The sequence below is a fragment of the Psittacula echo genome, assembly GCF_963264785.1.
Source record: "Psittacula echo genome assembly, chromosome: 3".
Lineage (NCBI taxonomy): Eukaryota > Metazoa > Chordata > Aves > Psittaciformes > Psittacidae > Psittacula > Psittacula echo.
In genome coordinates, this window is record NC_137736.1 from 39,319,184 (window position 1) to 39,333,570 (window position 14,387).

Genomic DNA, 14,387 nt, shown 5'->3' on the forward strand with positions numbered 1-14,387 from the left:
TCATTGAAGATACTAGAATAGTTTGTGTCCAAGTGTCATACATATCATCAGAAAATAAGCTACATTAAAGAAGGAGGGAAATTCAACTAGAATTTGTCAGGTTCTTTCCCCTCAAGGAGAAGCAATTTCTTTGAAGTTGAATGTGTAAGGTTCTGTTGTGTTGTTACATTATCTCTGACCTTCCTCATTATCTTTTCAAAATTCAGGCATTGGTTTCTAAGCTTTGAAAACAGTGAAAAGAAAGTCTTTGTTACTTATAAATCTGCAGTCACTGGAGTTCCTTATGTACCATGTGACTTTCCTTCTTCTTTAGAATGTGTCCCACCAGGACTAGTGAAGTGCTTAAAATACTGTGGAAGAGTCTGCTGCTTTCTGTAAGCAAGAGCAGAGGAGAAAGTCAGCCGCAGACTTCTTAGACCTGGCTGTGTCTAAAGATGGACAAAAAGCATTTGTATTGCTTCTTCCTAACTCTAGAAATTACTATGGGGAGTTTTTCCTATGTGCTGTGAATTGGCCAAATGGGACTTTCCATGGTTCTGTTACAACTTGGACTTTTCGGAAGCTCATGCTTTCAATGCAAATTTGCACATAGAATAATTCTAATGAGTAGCTTTCATGAGTACTACTAAACAGAATTACAGCCATTGTTGGGGCTATTATTAGCCACATACACTGTATTGTCTCTGATATGTCTCATGGTAATTGTTGACAAAATTACACTAACTACTATATTAAAACTGGAGCAAGTCCAGAGGAGGGCCATGAGGACAAGGGGGCTGGAACACTTCCCATATGAATACAGACTGAGAAAATTGGGGCTGCTCAGCCTGGAGAAGAGGTTAGGTGGAGACCTCATAGAAGCCTTCCAATATCTGAAGGGGGCCTACAAGGATCTTGGAGAGAGACTCTTCATCAGGGAATGTAGTGATGGGACAAGAGGTAACTTAAACAGGGGAGACTTAGGTTAGATATAAGGAAGAAATTATTTACTGTGAGAGTGATAAGGTGCTGGTGCAACCTGCCCAAGGAAGTTGTGAATTCTCCAGCTCTGGCAGTGTTCAAGGCAAGCTTGGATGGGGCTTAGAACAGCTTGGTCTACTGGAAGGTGTCCCTGCCCATGGCACGGGCTTGGAGCTAGATGATCTTAAGGTCATTTCCAACCTAAACCATCACATGATTCTACAGAAGCATATATGCTTTTTGTTTTTTGCAAAAATTCATATGTAGTAAACTTTTCTACCGGATTTAATAGATCTTTTAAAAGCACTTCTGTCTGTGCACTACTAAAACCAATAGAAAAGATTGTTTAGATGCTTATATATACCTTTTTCCAAAGGAAAAAATAACAATTTGCTTATATGCTAACAGTCCTAAAATTCTACTGTTTGCTTTAAATTGTTGCATGTACTGCTGGAGAGCAGTATTTTCTCTAGATTCTGTTTGTGAATTCTGTCTTTCTGAAAAGCTTTGCAACATTTCGATTTTTTGGTTTTGTTTTTAGATAGGATTGATACAGTTGACCTTCCTATAAAATTCAGTCCTCGGTATGCTGGTTGCTACCACTGTCAGATTCTTCTGAAGTCCTCCTGTGATGTTCGTGTTTATGAGATTGAATGTGTAGTGAATACGGACAATGCTGAAGCAGAGCTTGAATTTCTAACTCCAGCTTACCAAGCAGTGATTCAGAATATTCCAATTGTAAGTTCACTTCAGTACTGGAAACTAAACTAAGATTCAAGATTTTAAAAAACTAGACTCTGGATCAGTGATGTTAAAATTTACAGTTGTAAAATGCACAAATGCATGTAAATGCTGACTGGAGTATTATTACTTAATGTTCATATTGGACTTTATATAAAGCTTGATGGTAAAAATAGTTTATGGCAATTGTTAAAGTTTTATGTTAGTTTTATGGGCTTATTTCTAATGTTTCACTTTTTTCCTGAGAATTGTTAATCTGCTAATAATGTTATCACATTGAAAGTGAAAAATTAGTTTAATGTAGGGAATAAATGTCTTGTTTATGGAAAAAAAAAAAGAGAGATTGAGAAGCAAAATAGAAGAACTAGATTGCATACAATTTTTAAAATATGGCAAGTATAGGCAGTATATCATATATAGCTTTATCGTGTCTATTTTTTATATGAAACCCTTGACATGAGAAGTAAGGCCATCTACTGAAGAGAGAGTGTAGGTTGGAATATCATCCTCCTTTAGAAAATGATGCTCAAATTTTAAAGAACTTCTCCAACCTAAAAAAAATTTAAAAAAAAAAAAAAAAGAAAAGAAAAAAGAGCTTAATCTATGAGAGAAAAGGTAGAGAATCTTCAAGAGATAAAAATGGTATATTTCCTGAGATTTGAACTATGGTTCCTCTCCCATCTTTTAAAACAGTAGATTAGCAAAGGCTGATGACCTGTCAGTTTTAAAATGGGTCAGGCCGGTTTTCAAATGGGTAAGGTTGTTCCTGATATTGTGAAGAAGAAAAAGAGAAAAAAAACCCAAAACAAATATAATCTTTTGTTGCCTTTCTTCATCTTTCTTTTTTTCCTCAGGATGAGGACAGCAGCTAATTACTTTTTCCCCTACCAGAGATGATGTCATTGTTATTACAGAATTGAAGACCACAGTGATGGAAGTGTTTTGAAAAACTGGGGCACTATACATATCTTAACATTCTAAACAGGCATTTGTGGTCAACTACTAGGAAGTTTACCTCTTATCAACTAAGAATTAAGCATTAATCATACATATTAATCAAACCTTAGATATACAATACTGCAGGTGTCATGCACTGCCATGAGGTGACGTGAGGTAGCTCTGATGACCACAGGTGGTGGTTTTTAGTTGTGAGATTGAGATAGCTGAGCTTGGAAGACTTTCAAAGAGAAGATAAAGAGGAATGAGTACCGTGCTCTGATTTGGTGATAACTGCAAGTAAAAGCTTGAAATGCATGGTAAGAGCTTTAAATGCGTAATATAAAATACATCTTCACTTTGATTTCAGAGTAACTTGTCCAGTCAGGACTGGAAACTTGAAGCAATTTTGGAAGGACAAGGTTTTTATGGCCCTCCTCTAATAAATGTGGGTCTGCATGAAACAGCTTTGTATCCTCTCATGTTCAAGCCTATTGCTGAGTGTGTTATGACGGTAAGAAGGAAATTAGTTTCAGCGTTTGAAAAGGATGCTTCTGTCAATGAAATTTACATCAGTGTCCAAATTATGAAAATGCTTAGGCAGTTGCTAATATTAAGCATCTACTTGAGAGTCAGAAATTGACAGATTGCCTATTAGCTGAAGTAAAAAAATTAAAGACCTAACTTTGCAAAGCTTAAGATTAGGCATGATGGATTTCCCCGCCACCCTTTCTTATTTCTTCCTTTATTTGCTTTTCTATCAAACCCTCCATTTTAATGAAAGAAGTTACTCTGTTGAGATCCTGAACTTTGATCATAAAAATACAAATTGTATTAATCTGAATGTAAATATATATGTTAAATGATATTTAATTACCTAAGAAATTAAGTAATAATTTTGAATATTTCTCATTGCGTGTATACATCACAAGGGAATTTATGTGACTGGTATTTTGTTTCATGAAATAATTTCATATTTTTACATATGAGTAAGTATGAGCAGAGCAGAACCTATGACACCTTTAGCAAGGAGCAGTATACAATTTTTTGCCTGCATATTAGCATGCATTTCCAACCAAATATATAATTGCTTTAGGAAACCAGTGTTATAAAACTATTAAAAGCACAGAGCCTTGAATCCTCTGATGGCAAATAATCATGAAGAACATTTCAGCTGAAGGACAGGTGGAAATGGTTGAGCGAAGTTCTATTTTATATGAGGGATAAGTACGCATGAGAACATATTTTCTTGGATATTTGTCTTCAAGGAAGAAACCAAGAAGTATAAAATCTGGAAATATGAAGGCTTTGTATTGTTAATTTTTATAATTAAAAAAACCCACCACATTTGTTTATTTAGTTTTCTTCTCTGTTTAACAGCAGAGTTTGCTTAAGAACTATAAAAGTCAATAGGAACACTTTCGTGTAAGCATGCTTTGTTATCTAGATTTAAGATTAGCAAACTAACAGAGTTGATTTGGCAGCCAAAGGGGAATTTTATAATACTGAAACTTTTTTTTCTTCTTTCTTTGTCATAGGGAAGGCTTATTTTGCGAAATAACACAGCTGGCACTGAAACCATCTTTAATCTTAAGGGACTAGGGAAGAAACCTCTGTCACAGGGTTGTGTTGTGGTGGATTGCCAAGTGAGAAACGTCATTCAAAAAATTTTATGGGTACCCAATTATACCGAGCACAAGTTAATATACAAGGTAAATTTTTGCTATCATATTGCAACTATTTTTCTATCCAAGAACCTATGAATTATGTATTAACCAGTAGCAAATATTATCGTAATTGCAAATATACTATTAAAATTCATGTATCTGTGAGATATATAAAACTACAGCTTACAGTGTATATATATGTTTACAGTCAGGATATCTGTGAAATAGTGTATGATTTTACTGTATGTTCCATGGAAAGAGTTTTCTTGTTTTTTTAGGCTGGTTCCTAAGGGGGCAAAACTTTGCTCATTCTCTAGTCTTTCCTCCCTTCCTCCTCCACTGGTTTGAAACAGTGGCCAAATCCATGTTTTGAAATCACAGAAGTGGCTTGAGAATTACAGGGTTCCTGAAATTTTCATAAAACATTAGAATATTACAGGAAAAGGGCAAAGAATATTGTTCTACTAAGGGAAAGACTGCAGCATGAGCTTACTGATTCTAACGGTCTTATGGCCTGAACAGTCAGTCGTTGCAGTAATTGCTGTTAGTGTCTTTTGCCCAGTTGTTTCACAGATGTTGGAGGAAGTTGGGAATACTGTGTTTGTTTCCTGATGGGAAAGAAATTTCGGAGGAAATAACAAACTGGAATTGTTGAAAGGCAATGGGTCACAGCAGATATGGAACAGGTGCTGAGGTATTTGTGACTTCAGTGGATATAAGATAAATTCTTAGAAAATACAGTTTTCTTAGTTTCTCTGCTCAGGAAGATTTTTTTTCCTATTAAATACAATTATTCTATTAAATATAAATTAATTATAATTATTAGATATAATATTAATTATAAATTAAATACAATTATCCTATTAAATATAATTATTTTTCATTGGTTTATAACTGTATTTACACAAACACATTCTCCTATTTAAAAATACTGTTGTATTATTGTAACTGCATGATTTTTCTACCATTTATCTTGCCTCAATGCTTAATTTGAAGGTGAAAGAAGTGTGTCAGTAGTAATCTTCACCTTCCTTATCCATGCGTAGGACCCTATGTCATACGTCAGCAGATGAAGAATGTACATTGTGGCAAATAAGATGACTTGTGTTTTTTTTCTCAGCTGCAGAGGAGGTTTCTGAGTAAGAACATCTTGGACCTTGCTCAACAAAAGCTATATTTGTGACTTTATTATGGCATTTAAATCTAGAGTAGATAGCATCTAGATACTATGGCTGCAATACTATTTGATAGGAGGTAAAATCTGACTAGTTAACTAATGTGGACTCATGAAATGAGTGACCTTTTGTTTCTGCCTTGGAGTCAGTAGCACTGAATGCTGCTTTACTGAAAATGACATATTGATAGACAGTAGCCTCACCTTATTTTATAAAGAGAGATCATGTGTGTACCAACAGCACTCTTCTGTTGGTTAATGAGAACTCATGGCAGTGTGAAATCCTTCGTTAAGCTCTTGCTAGTCTCTGATTTTTCATTATTACAGAAAAAAATGTATATTTTCAAATATACATTTGAAAAACTTTGCGTGTTATAAAAAGGTTCAGCTTCATGTTCCTATTTTTTGACTCATTATTAAGCCTGCCAGACAAAGTAGGAAATGTATTTATTGAGCATCACCAGTTTTGACATTTTTGTTTTCAACATTCTTAGCTTTTTATATGTGAATGCATTTACATTTCTAATACATTTAGAAATGTATTTTATCTTTAATGCTTTGTCTCTGAAAGAAGTGAATGTTTTTGAAAGTTGTCAACAGAGCTAGCCCCTCTGCTTTCCCATTGACTGCAAACTCAATTTTTTGTGCCAATTAAAGTGAAAGACATTGAGATATCAAAATTCAAAATGCATACATTATTATTTGTATATCTTTTTCAGAAACATTGTTAACTTACACCTGTTTTAGCTATTCCGGAGTGAGCTGGGTGTAGTTGAACTTTGACCTCCTTGAGGGTGTTCTCTGAATACAAAAAAGTGGGTTTTGGGTGGTTTTTTTTTTTATTCTGCTTGGTGTTTTGGTGGTTTGTTTTGCCTTTAATTTTATGTTTTCCTCTGTGAAGTACTGCTTGCCAGTCTGTGTGTGCTGTTTTTGCTCTGGGATTTTTGGGAGAGAAGTAGTAGGGCCAGCTATTTCATGCTTGTACGCATATAATAATCAATGTGAATAATGTATTTTTTCTATGCTAGGATTTTACCTGAAAGGTGTTGCAAACAGTTATTGAAGCAAGGCTGGCTGGAATTGTTTAAAAAGGCATTACTATAAAACCTACCAGTGTCTGAAAACTGTGTCCTCAATGACATTAATCCCTTCTAGCAATCTCTATCTGATGTCATGTAGTGTCTTGCGCTATTGTAGTGAGTGAAGATCATTTGCTCACTTTTAGTTCCAAAATGGTTAGTTAGTAAATTAAGTTTTAATCAATAAATGCAGTATATGATCACTGTTGTCTGGATATTTGGAGAAAAGGGAAAACCTCCTCTAAGAGGGAATTGTGACCAACAGCCTTGTTAGAAATGCAAAATAAACTTTATTTACTCAGAAGTTGTCCTAGGTTCAGCAGAAGCAGTCATTTTTTCTCCGTCTTAGTAGCTGGTGCAGTGCTGTGATTTTGACTTTTGGCCTGGGAACAGTGCTGATAACACCAATGTTTTTAGTTTCTGTCCTGAACCCAGGACAGAAGTATATAGTACAAAGGGCAACAAGAAAAAGAATTGATACTAATTTTGTCGTTCATTTCATGCTGCCTGTTGCATGGTGTTTTTGTCTTTGTCAGTGTTTCTCTTGGGGGCCATTGCTGACAGACCAACTCCTTCTCCTTTATAATCCAGCATCTTTGAAATTTTACCATGTTATCATTTAGCTAAATTGATGGTTAGGTAGAGGAAATCTTGTCAGCTTTGGAGGAGACAGAACAAAGATAATCCAAAAAGTAATAGTTTGAGAAATGGTTTTAGTGGGATTTTTTGTAACTTTGTTGCTAATGAATATCTTCATCGTTGAATTCGTTGGTTGATCTGCGCATTCTCCATTGATGGAGTGTATTTGCTTTGCAAGTTAACTTCTCGTAGGCAAACTGGAACATACATGATATTTTCTGAAAAAAAAAAGAGTGTTTCATTTACTGAAGTAATAAGGCTCAGCTTATATCTAGAATGGTACAAGATGTGTCAGTAGCTGATGAGCCTAATAATTTACAGGCTTGTCCATAAACAATTTACTGCACAATGACTACCTAGCGATTAAGTAATTTAGCTGAATTAATACTTGGGTAATTTTGCCTTTGAGGTGCAAATTTAGCTTCACTATTCAATTTTAATAACTGAATATATTAAACTATAAAATGAATAAAAACTCATTTCATTAAAAAAATAATTACATTGTATATATGCTGCTCTGTTTCTCAGTATACACTATATTTACCTAATAGCCTCAACCAAAATAAGAGTACTGACAAAGTGACTATTTATATTGGAAGTTAAGTCTGGAAGAAGGAAGAGGGAAATCTTTCCTTTCCTTCATTAAGAAAACCCTCTTCGCTTTTCCCATTTCAAACATATATAGAGTGTTCTTGTCTGAGAAGCAATTTTTGTATGTGTGGTTGTCTGTGCAACCATTAATACGTATCAAAAAGACTTGGGGAGAGAAGTGTCATTGGAATTCAGTGGAGGTCATGAATATGACTGCATCAGTCTACCTTTAAAAATGCCAAGCAAAACACTTTCTGTGCCCACAAAGCTTTCTGATTAAAAAAACAATTTCCATAAATTCCCTTGAAAAATGTAAGTGTTTTTATGAACTATTTTCTACTGATTGATGTGTAAACCTCAGGGAAATACTGCCACTGTGCTCTTCACGGCTGTTCTAGGGGATATTACAACAAATAGTCTTTCTTGTGATTAACTTACTCCTGGGTCTGAAAAAACATCACAACAGAATTCATAAAGAATTGTGCACACATAACACAGGCAGAGAATACATCCTTCTCTAGTGCTGAATTTATATAAGCTTAGTGACTACAACATAAGTGGATTTTAGTGGCTGTAAAATTAGATTCAAATCATACTACAAGAGTTGGACATGTAAAGTATTTGTAAGAAAATCCAGTCAGTCTCATAACAAAATTTTTTTATAGTATTTTCTTTTGGGATTTTATATAAAACTCTGTCAGACGCATATAAATAATTGTTTGGTGTGCTGATGGTTGCTACTAATGACACCTTTGATAGTAACTTTAGCTGTAAATGTGCATAATTCTTGCAAGGCATGGTTTTGCAGTAAAAATATAAAATGTGTTTTTCTCAGTGCTGTTCAAAATAGACATCATTAAAGTAAGCTCTCCAGAGAAATCTCAAGGCTCAGTTAATTTACCTTTTGGGTATTAGGTTGTACAAGCTATTTGTAATTTCTGAAAGTATGATAGAATAAGTACATAATCAAGAAATATCAAATCTCTTGTTCTTCAATGCATTTCTATCTCAGTCGTCTCTCAATTCTCTATGTAACTATTTTATATCTTTACAATGTCAATGAAAGAATGACCTGAAGGTTGGGTATTTGTGAGGTTTCCTGGGAATAAATTCCATGCAACTCAATAACCTGGTTGCTGAAGGTTATATAACCTCATCAAGTTTGCATTCTTTAACCACAAGTAAATCTGTGTATTCCATAATCTTTGTAATTTTATCTGTCCTTCAAATTTCATTCTTTTTTGTTTCCACATTGTCTGCCAGATAGCTTAGTGGTCTTGTCAGGTGGACTGGCTGGTTTATGACTCTGGATTATGTAGCACTCTTCATTATGTAGAAATGCAGGTTGCAGGCAACAGGTAGGAATTATTTGGGGGGATATATTCAGTGCAGTGCAAAGATGTTTTATTTCAGTGTAGTAACATTGCAAGAATTAAATTAATTCCTAATAACTCAGGAACTTGCAAGGTATGCACTGAAAGAAGAATGAGGGAAAGTAATGGGAGTTTTACTTGAAACATATGTCATTCTTGACAGCACTGAAAATATCTGAGTGTGGGATCATTCAGTGCCTCTTACAGACCCTGTTCTGGCCTAGTGCCAAGGAACATTTACGTTTTAGTAAGCAGAGTCTGTCAATATTTTTAAACAGACTTGAGAAACAATTTTCAAATGGAAATATTGAACATATTACAAACTTTGTATGCAAAGAAACAGTGGATATATTTAATTAAGTTCTGTACATCTGTTCACTACTTTAGTGTGAAGTATCAGTTGCCATTCTTGAAGTTATGCTTATTTGGTTATTCAACTCTGGGGAAAAAAAATTACTATAATTTTTTAGTAATCCCTTTTCCATTCCTTTTCATCTTAAATAGCCATATTACAGTCTGCAGAATGAGTTTTCAAACCTCTGACTGATAAATTATTTTAAAATTGTAACATTTCATAAAACTGCTCCATTTATACTTTCTGGCTGTGTGTATATAATGACCTGAAGTATAAGACAATGGAGAATGCCACAATTTAAAAATTAAATCATTGGAGATGGATTAATTGGAGAAAATTTTCTGCAGGGTCAAATTTATTAATTTAATAATAATTTACATTTGGTTTCATTGTGGTATTCTACAGTTCTTATTTTCTGAGTGATAGTACAAGGATGTAACAACCTTCATACAATTTCATCCTAAAAGGAGCTTAATTTTTTTGTATTGGATGGGTATAGAACAAGAGATATCCTTTGTCCTGTGCCATGGTTATCATGACAGCATCTGTCCCCAGAACATTGCCAGTTACTTTACTCTGTATGCATCAATAACCTACGAGTTCTTATCTTCTTCTAGCGTAGAACCTTAGCTAAATGCTACAGTTTCACTATTTTTGTCTTGGCTTGCTCATATCTATCTGGATACCTTTGAGACAAGGTTTTTGTCTTTCAGGTTTGCTTTGATCATTCCTTAATTGCAAACAGTTCAAGACTTCTTTCCCTAAATTTCAATTAATCTATCTAATTGTTCATCACTTCCTCCTTGCAGATTAGGAGGAATGCTAATGGACTGCCTCTCCCACTAACTGGTAGAAGTAATTCCATGTCTTGACTTCTTTTGGATAGCTTGTAAATTTGAAGACTTTCATTGTTGTTGTTGATTTAAGAATCCCCATTTAGGCCTTATACCTTACTTCAAAATTTATTTGCCTAATAACAATGACGCATGGAAGGTTTTGTTAGACACATTCAGGTACTTTTGGGAACATGGCTTTGCATTATAAGATTGCAGGATTCTAGAGACTAAAATTGCGTCCTATTCTCACATGCAATCTTTGTAAAAGTACATTCTGATAAAATATAGTTATCTCTAATATTTTGAAGGAAATTGACTTAAAGATTACTGTATATAAATTGATTCATTTCTTCAAGCTTTCTTCTACACTTACAAAATCTTTGCAAGAATTTATTCTTATAAATAGCTGAAATTTCTGGACTTTTTCCTATGTGTACTTTTTCATTTTCCATCTTTTTCACTTTTGGAGTGTATTAATATATATGTAATATATATATTGTTAGGCAGATAAACATTAACAACTTTATGCCGTATTGGAACCTCAAATGTCTTTGAACACTTCTCATTGAATAGGATTCTTGGTAAATTTTGATATTGATATAAATTGACTTGTGTGCATCTGCGTTTGTGGGCATGCATATTTAGAATCCTTTGAGGTTGATCATTTAATTAGTCTCTGTAACACAGTTGATTAAATGACATGGCCAATACAGCAAGGCAAAGATCAGTGTAAGGAATACATAAAAGGTAACTAGCGAGTGATGTTTGTTACAACCATAGACCTTATCAAGATGTTGGAGGTAATACTTTATATTATCTCCTATACTATAGGAGATAATATTGTTGTGACCAGAGTGACCACAATTTTGACACTGAGGCTCCTAAGGTGTGAATAACTTAAATGGTAAAGACAAATAGGGTTGCTTCTAAAGATAAATAAATAGGAGCAATTCATTAATGATTACATCTTGAGTATCCCTATAAGTCGGAATAGTGAGCAGCATGAAGAATACTAGTGAGTTTCATGACTGCAGTGGGAAAGGTGATAGCAGACTGAGGCAGCAGCAGTTATGTATAATTTTTAACGTGGATTTATAATGGCCAGAGAAATAATGAAATTATTCTTTCTTTGAACATGCTTTAGAACCCTACTCTAATATTCAGAATCTTCTTGTCTCACAAAAGCAATGGGATTTCTGATACAGGGAAGTTCTTACCATGATCCTAAGCCTATTTCTATTTTCACTCCAGAAACTGAGACTTTAGTCTGTCCATTAGTTTTTATTTATGCTGGAGTCTAGCAGCAGAACACAATAGAGTGAAAATCTGTTTGTTAAAGTTGTTTCCTTTTAAGCTTAAGTATATATCACTAGAACTAGAAATCAGGCAAAATTGCTATTTTTGCTATTTTGGCCTAATTTCTTAAAGATGCATATTTATTAAGATCTGTCTCATTGTGAAACACAATTCACTATATATCAGTTAAACAAGAGAAGGGTGAGGACATAGTGGCAATGACGGCACAAACTTTGTTGTGTATTAGAAGCTGGAGTTTCAGGATTTTCAGTCAAGAAAAGTCAATAGGAAGAATGACACAAAAGCAATGCATGTGCAGTCATGGGGGTTTGTTCATATTTGGGTTTGTAAATTTTGCAAAATCATGAAAAGAACTATGGGTTTCTCTTGGCACAAATGTTTAGATAGTAACGCAGATTAGTTGATTCAGCATTGAGTTATATTAATGCTTAAATTAAAACAAAAATAGGTGTTCAGATTTAAGGTTTTCAGCTGAAACTTGAGCTCATAAGGGAAGCCTTCAGTACTCAGTTGTGTTTCATAATCTGTTTTTTCTTAGAACTAATTGCTTTACAGCATAAATAGTATCTGTGAAAATATGTGTATAATAAAAATGTTAAATACAGTACTGATGATAGATTTTTTATTTCTGAATTCACTAGGAAGTTTTCAGTTTCAGATGTGCTCATTTTGGTATTTTGATTTCCTATTTTGTGTATTGTGAAAACAGAATTCCAGCTCTTTGGCTTGCATAACTTTAAACAGTCTTCTTAAAATCTTCCTAACAGCTTAAAGAACTAAGGAAAACTATTTGTGTCCTTGCTGGAGAGGATAGGAGGAGGAGTGTACACAGTAATTTACCTTGCAGTCCCAGTTCTCTGATCATTTACACTTGGGGCATTTTGAAGCATACCACAGTTGTCTTTCTGCCCTCGAAGGGACAACTACATGAAATGGAAATGTGCACTCGGATTTCATCTTGGCATGCAGCCATGAAGCAGTATGTAGGATATGCTTGTGGGTGAGGACAATAATAGCTTTAGGAAGAGTTTGGGAAATGTGTCAGAAGGCAGACTGACATGAAAAAGGCTATTTAGAATTTAAAAATTCTGGGATTGGGCTGTGTAGCAAATTAGAAGCATGTGTATTTACGGAAAGGTGTGATTATAACTGAGCTAGTAGAAACATTGTTAAACCAAAGCATTATCAGGAAGACCAAATTTTAGACACAAGGAAGGAAAAAGAACGCTTTCCAATACTGAAGCAGTGCCCATGTATGTATGTATGTAACATAACTTCCTTGCTTAGAGTCAGTTTTTTTCCTGTTTGGTTATACAATTACTTTCTTAAAGTCCACAATTTTAAAATAATTTAGCTTCTGTTAATTCAATACTCTCTTTGGAAAGGTATCCAAAACTTCTCTTGAATGACTGAATGTAGTGTTCCTTTCACTTTGACATTTTTGGTAGAAACTAGTTTGATATATCCAGCCTTTGACAGAAACGGTATTACCCTACTTTCCTGCATTTTATTCAAAGTAATCACACTTATTCTACTTCTGCTTCTATGCTACTTTTTTTCTTTGTCATGGTTTAAGCCAGTCGGCAAGTCAGCCACGCAGTTTCTACTCCCCGCCCCCCCAGAGGGATGGGGAGGAGAATCAAAAGAATGCAACTCCCACGGGTTGAGATAAAAACAGTCCAGTAACTAAGGTATAACACAAATCACTACTGCTGCCACCAATAATAATAATGATAAAGGAAATAACAAGGGAAGAGAATACGATACCACCCGCCAAAAACGAGCCTGACAGAGCAGAGAACGTGTGCTTCTGGGAAACTCCCAGTTACATCCCTGGGCATGACATGCTGTGGTATGGAATACCTCTTTGGCTAGTTTGGGTCAGGTGTCCTGTTCCTGCTTCCTCCCGGCTTCCCCTCCTCCCTGGCAGAGCATGAGACTCACAAAGTCCTTGGTCAGGGTAAACATTCTGACCAGCAACTGAAAACATCGACTTTATCAGTATTATTCCCAGGCCGAAAGTCAAAACTACAACGCTGCACCAGCTACTAAGAAGGAGAAAAACTGACTGCTACTGCTGAACCCAGAACATTCTTAAAATCTTGTTTTAATTGATCTTATTTCTATTCCTAAGAATTTGCTGTCAGTTGTGTTATCCTATCCTTGTTTTTAGGTACATAGCCTTTGCTTTTGTAGACTTTACTAACTTTATTGTAAACTGAAATAGAGTACTACATAAAATGTAGGGTCATGGTAATTTATTGTTTATCTTATATAAAATGAAACTTGCTCGTCTTCAGTGTGTAACAGCCCCTCCTTTCCTCTTTGTTGTTAATAGTTAAAGGTTTTTTTTTCCCCAAATTATTATTTTTTTTCCTTCAACAAGGCTTTCCAGCATTCTCTTATTGGCCTGTTCTTTTTGCTGTTGTTGTTGTTGCTTGGTTTCGGGGGGGGGGGGTGGGGTGTTGTGATGTTGGTGTTTTTTTTTTTTAATTTGTTTTGGTTTTGTGTGTATTTTTTTTTTTTGACAATTAGTCTATTTTCCTATTATTTTCAGTTGTTGGGCTTCCAATATTCGTCTTGAAATGCAGATTTATTGGGGAAGAGGAAGATTTTTGCCTTATAGGTTTTTATTCCTTTACTTGGAATTGGAGTTCCAGGTTGTACGAGCACTTGAACAAATGATTATATTAACACAAATACCCAAGACAGGACAAAC

The 14,387-nt window shown here is 34.7% G+C and overlaps 1 protein-coding gene across 1 annotated transcript in view; it reads left to right on the forward strand.

The window, feature by feature from the left end:
* CFAP47 (cilia and flagella associated protein 47) overlaps positions 1-14,387 on the forward strand; it is a gene marked incomplete at both ends in the record, with an annotated part of 327,280 nt that overhangs the window by 173,822 nt on the left and 139,071 nt on the right. Inside the window, 3 exons of the mRNA XM_080613518.1 lie at positions 1,502-1,698; positions 3,008-3,151; positions 4,176-4,349. Coding sequence (XP_080469644.1) covers positions 1,502-1,698; positions 3,008-3,151; positions 4,176-4,349 — 515 coding nt within the window. The remainder of the gene's footprint in view (positions 1-1,501; positions 1,699-3,007; positions 3,152-4,175; positions 4,350-14,387) is intronic.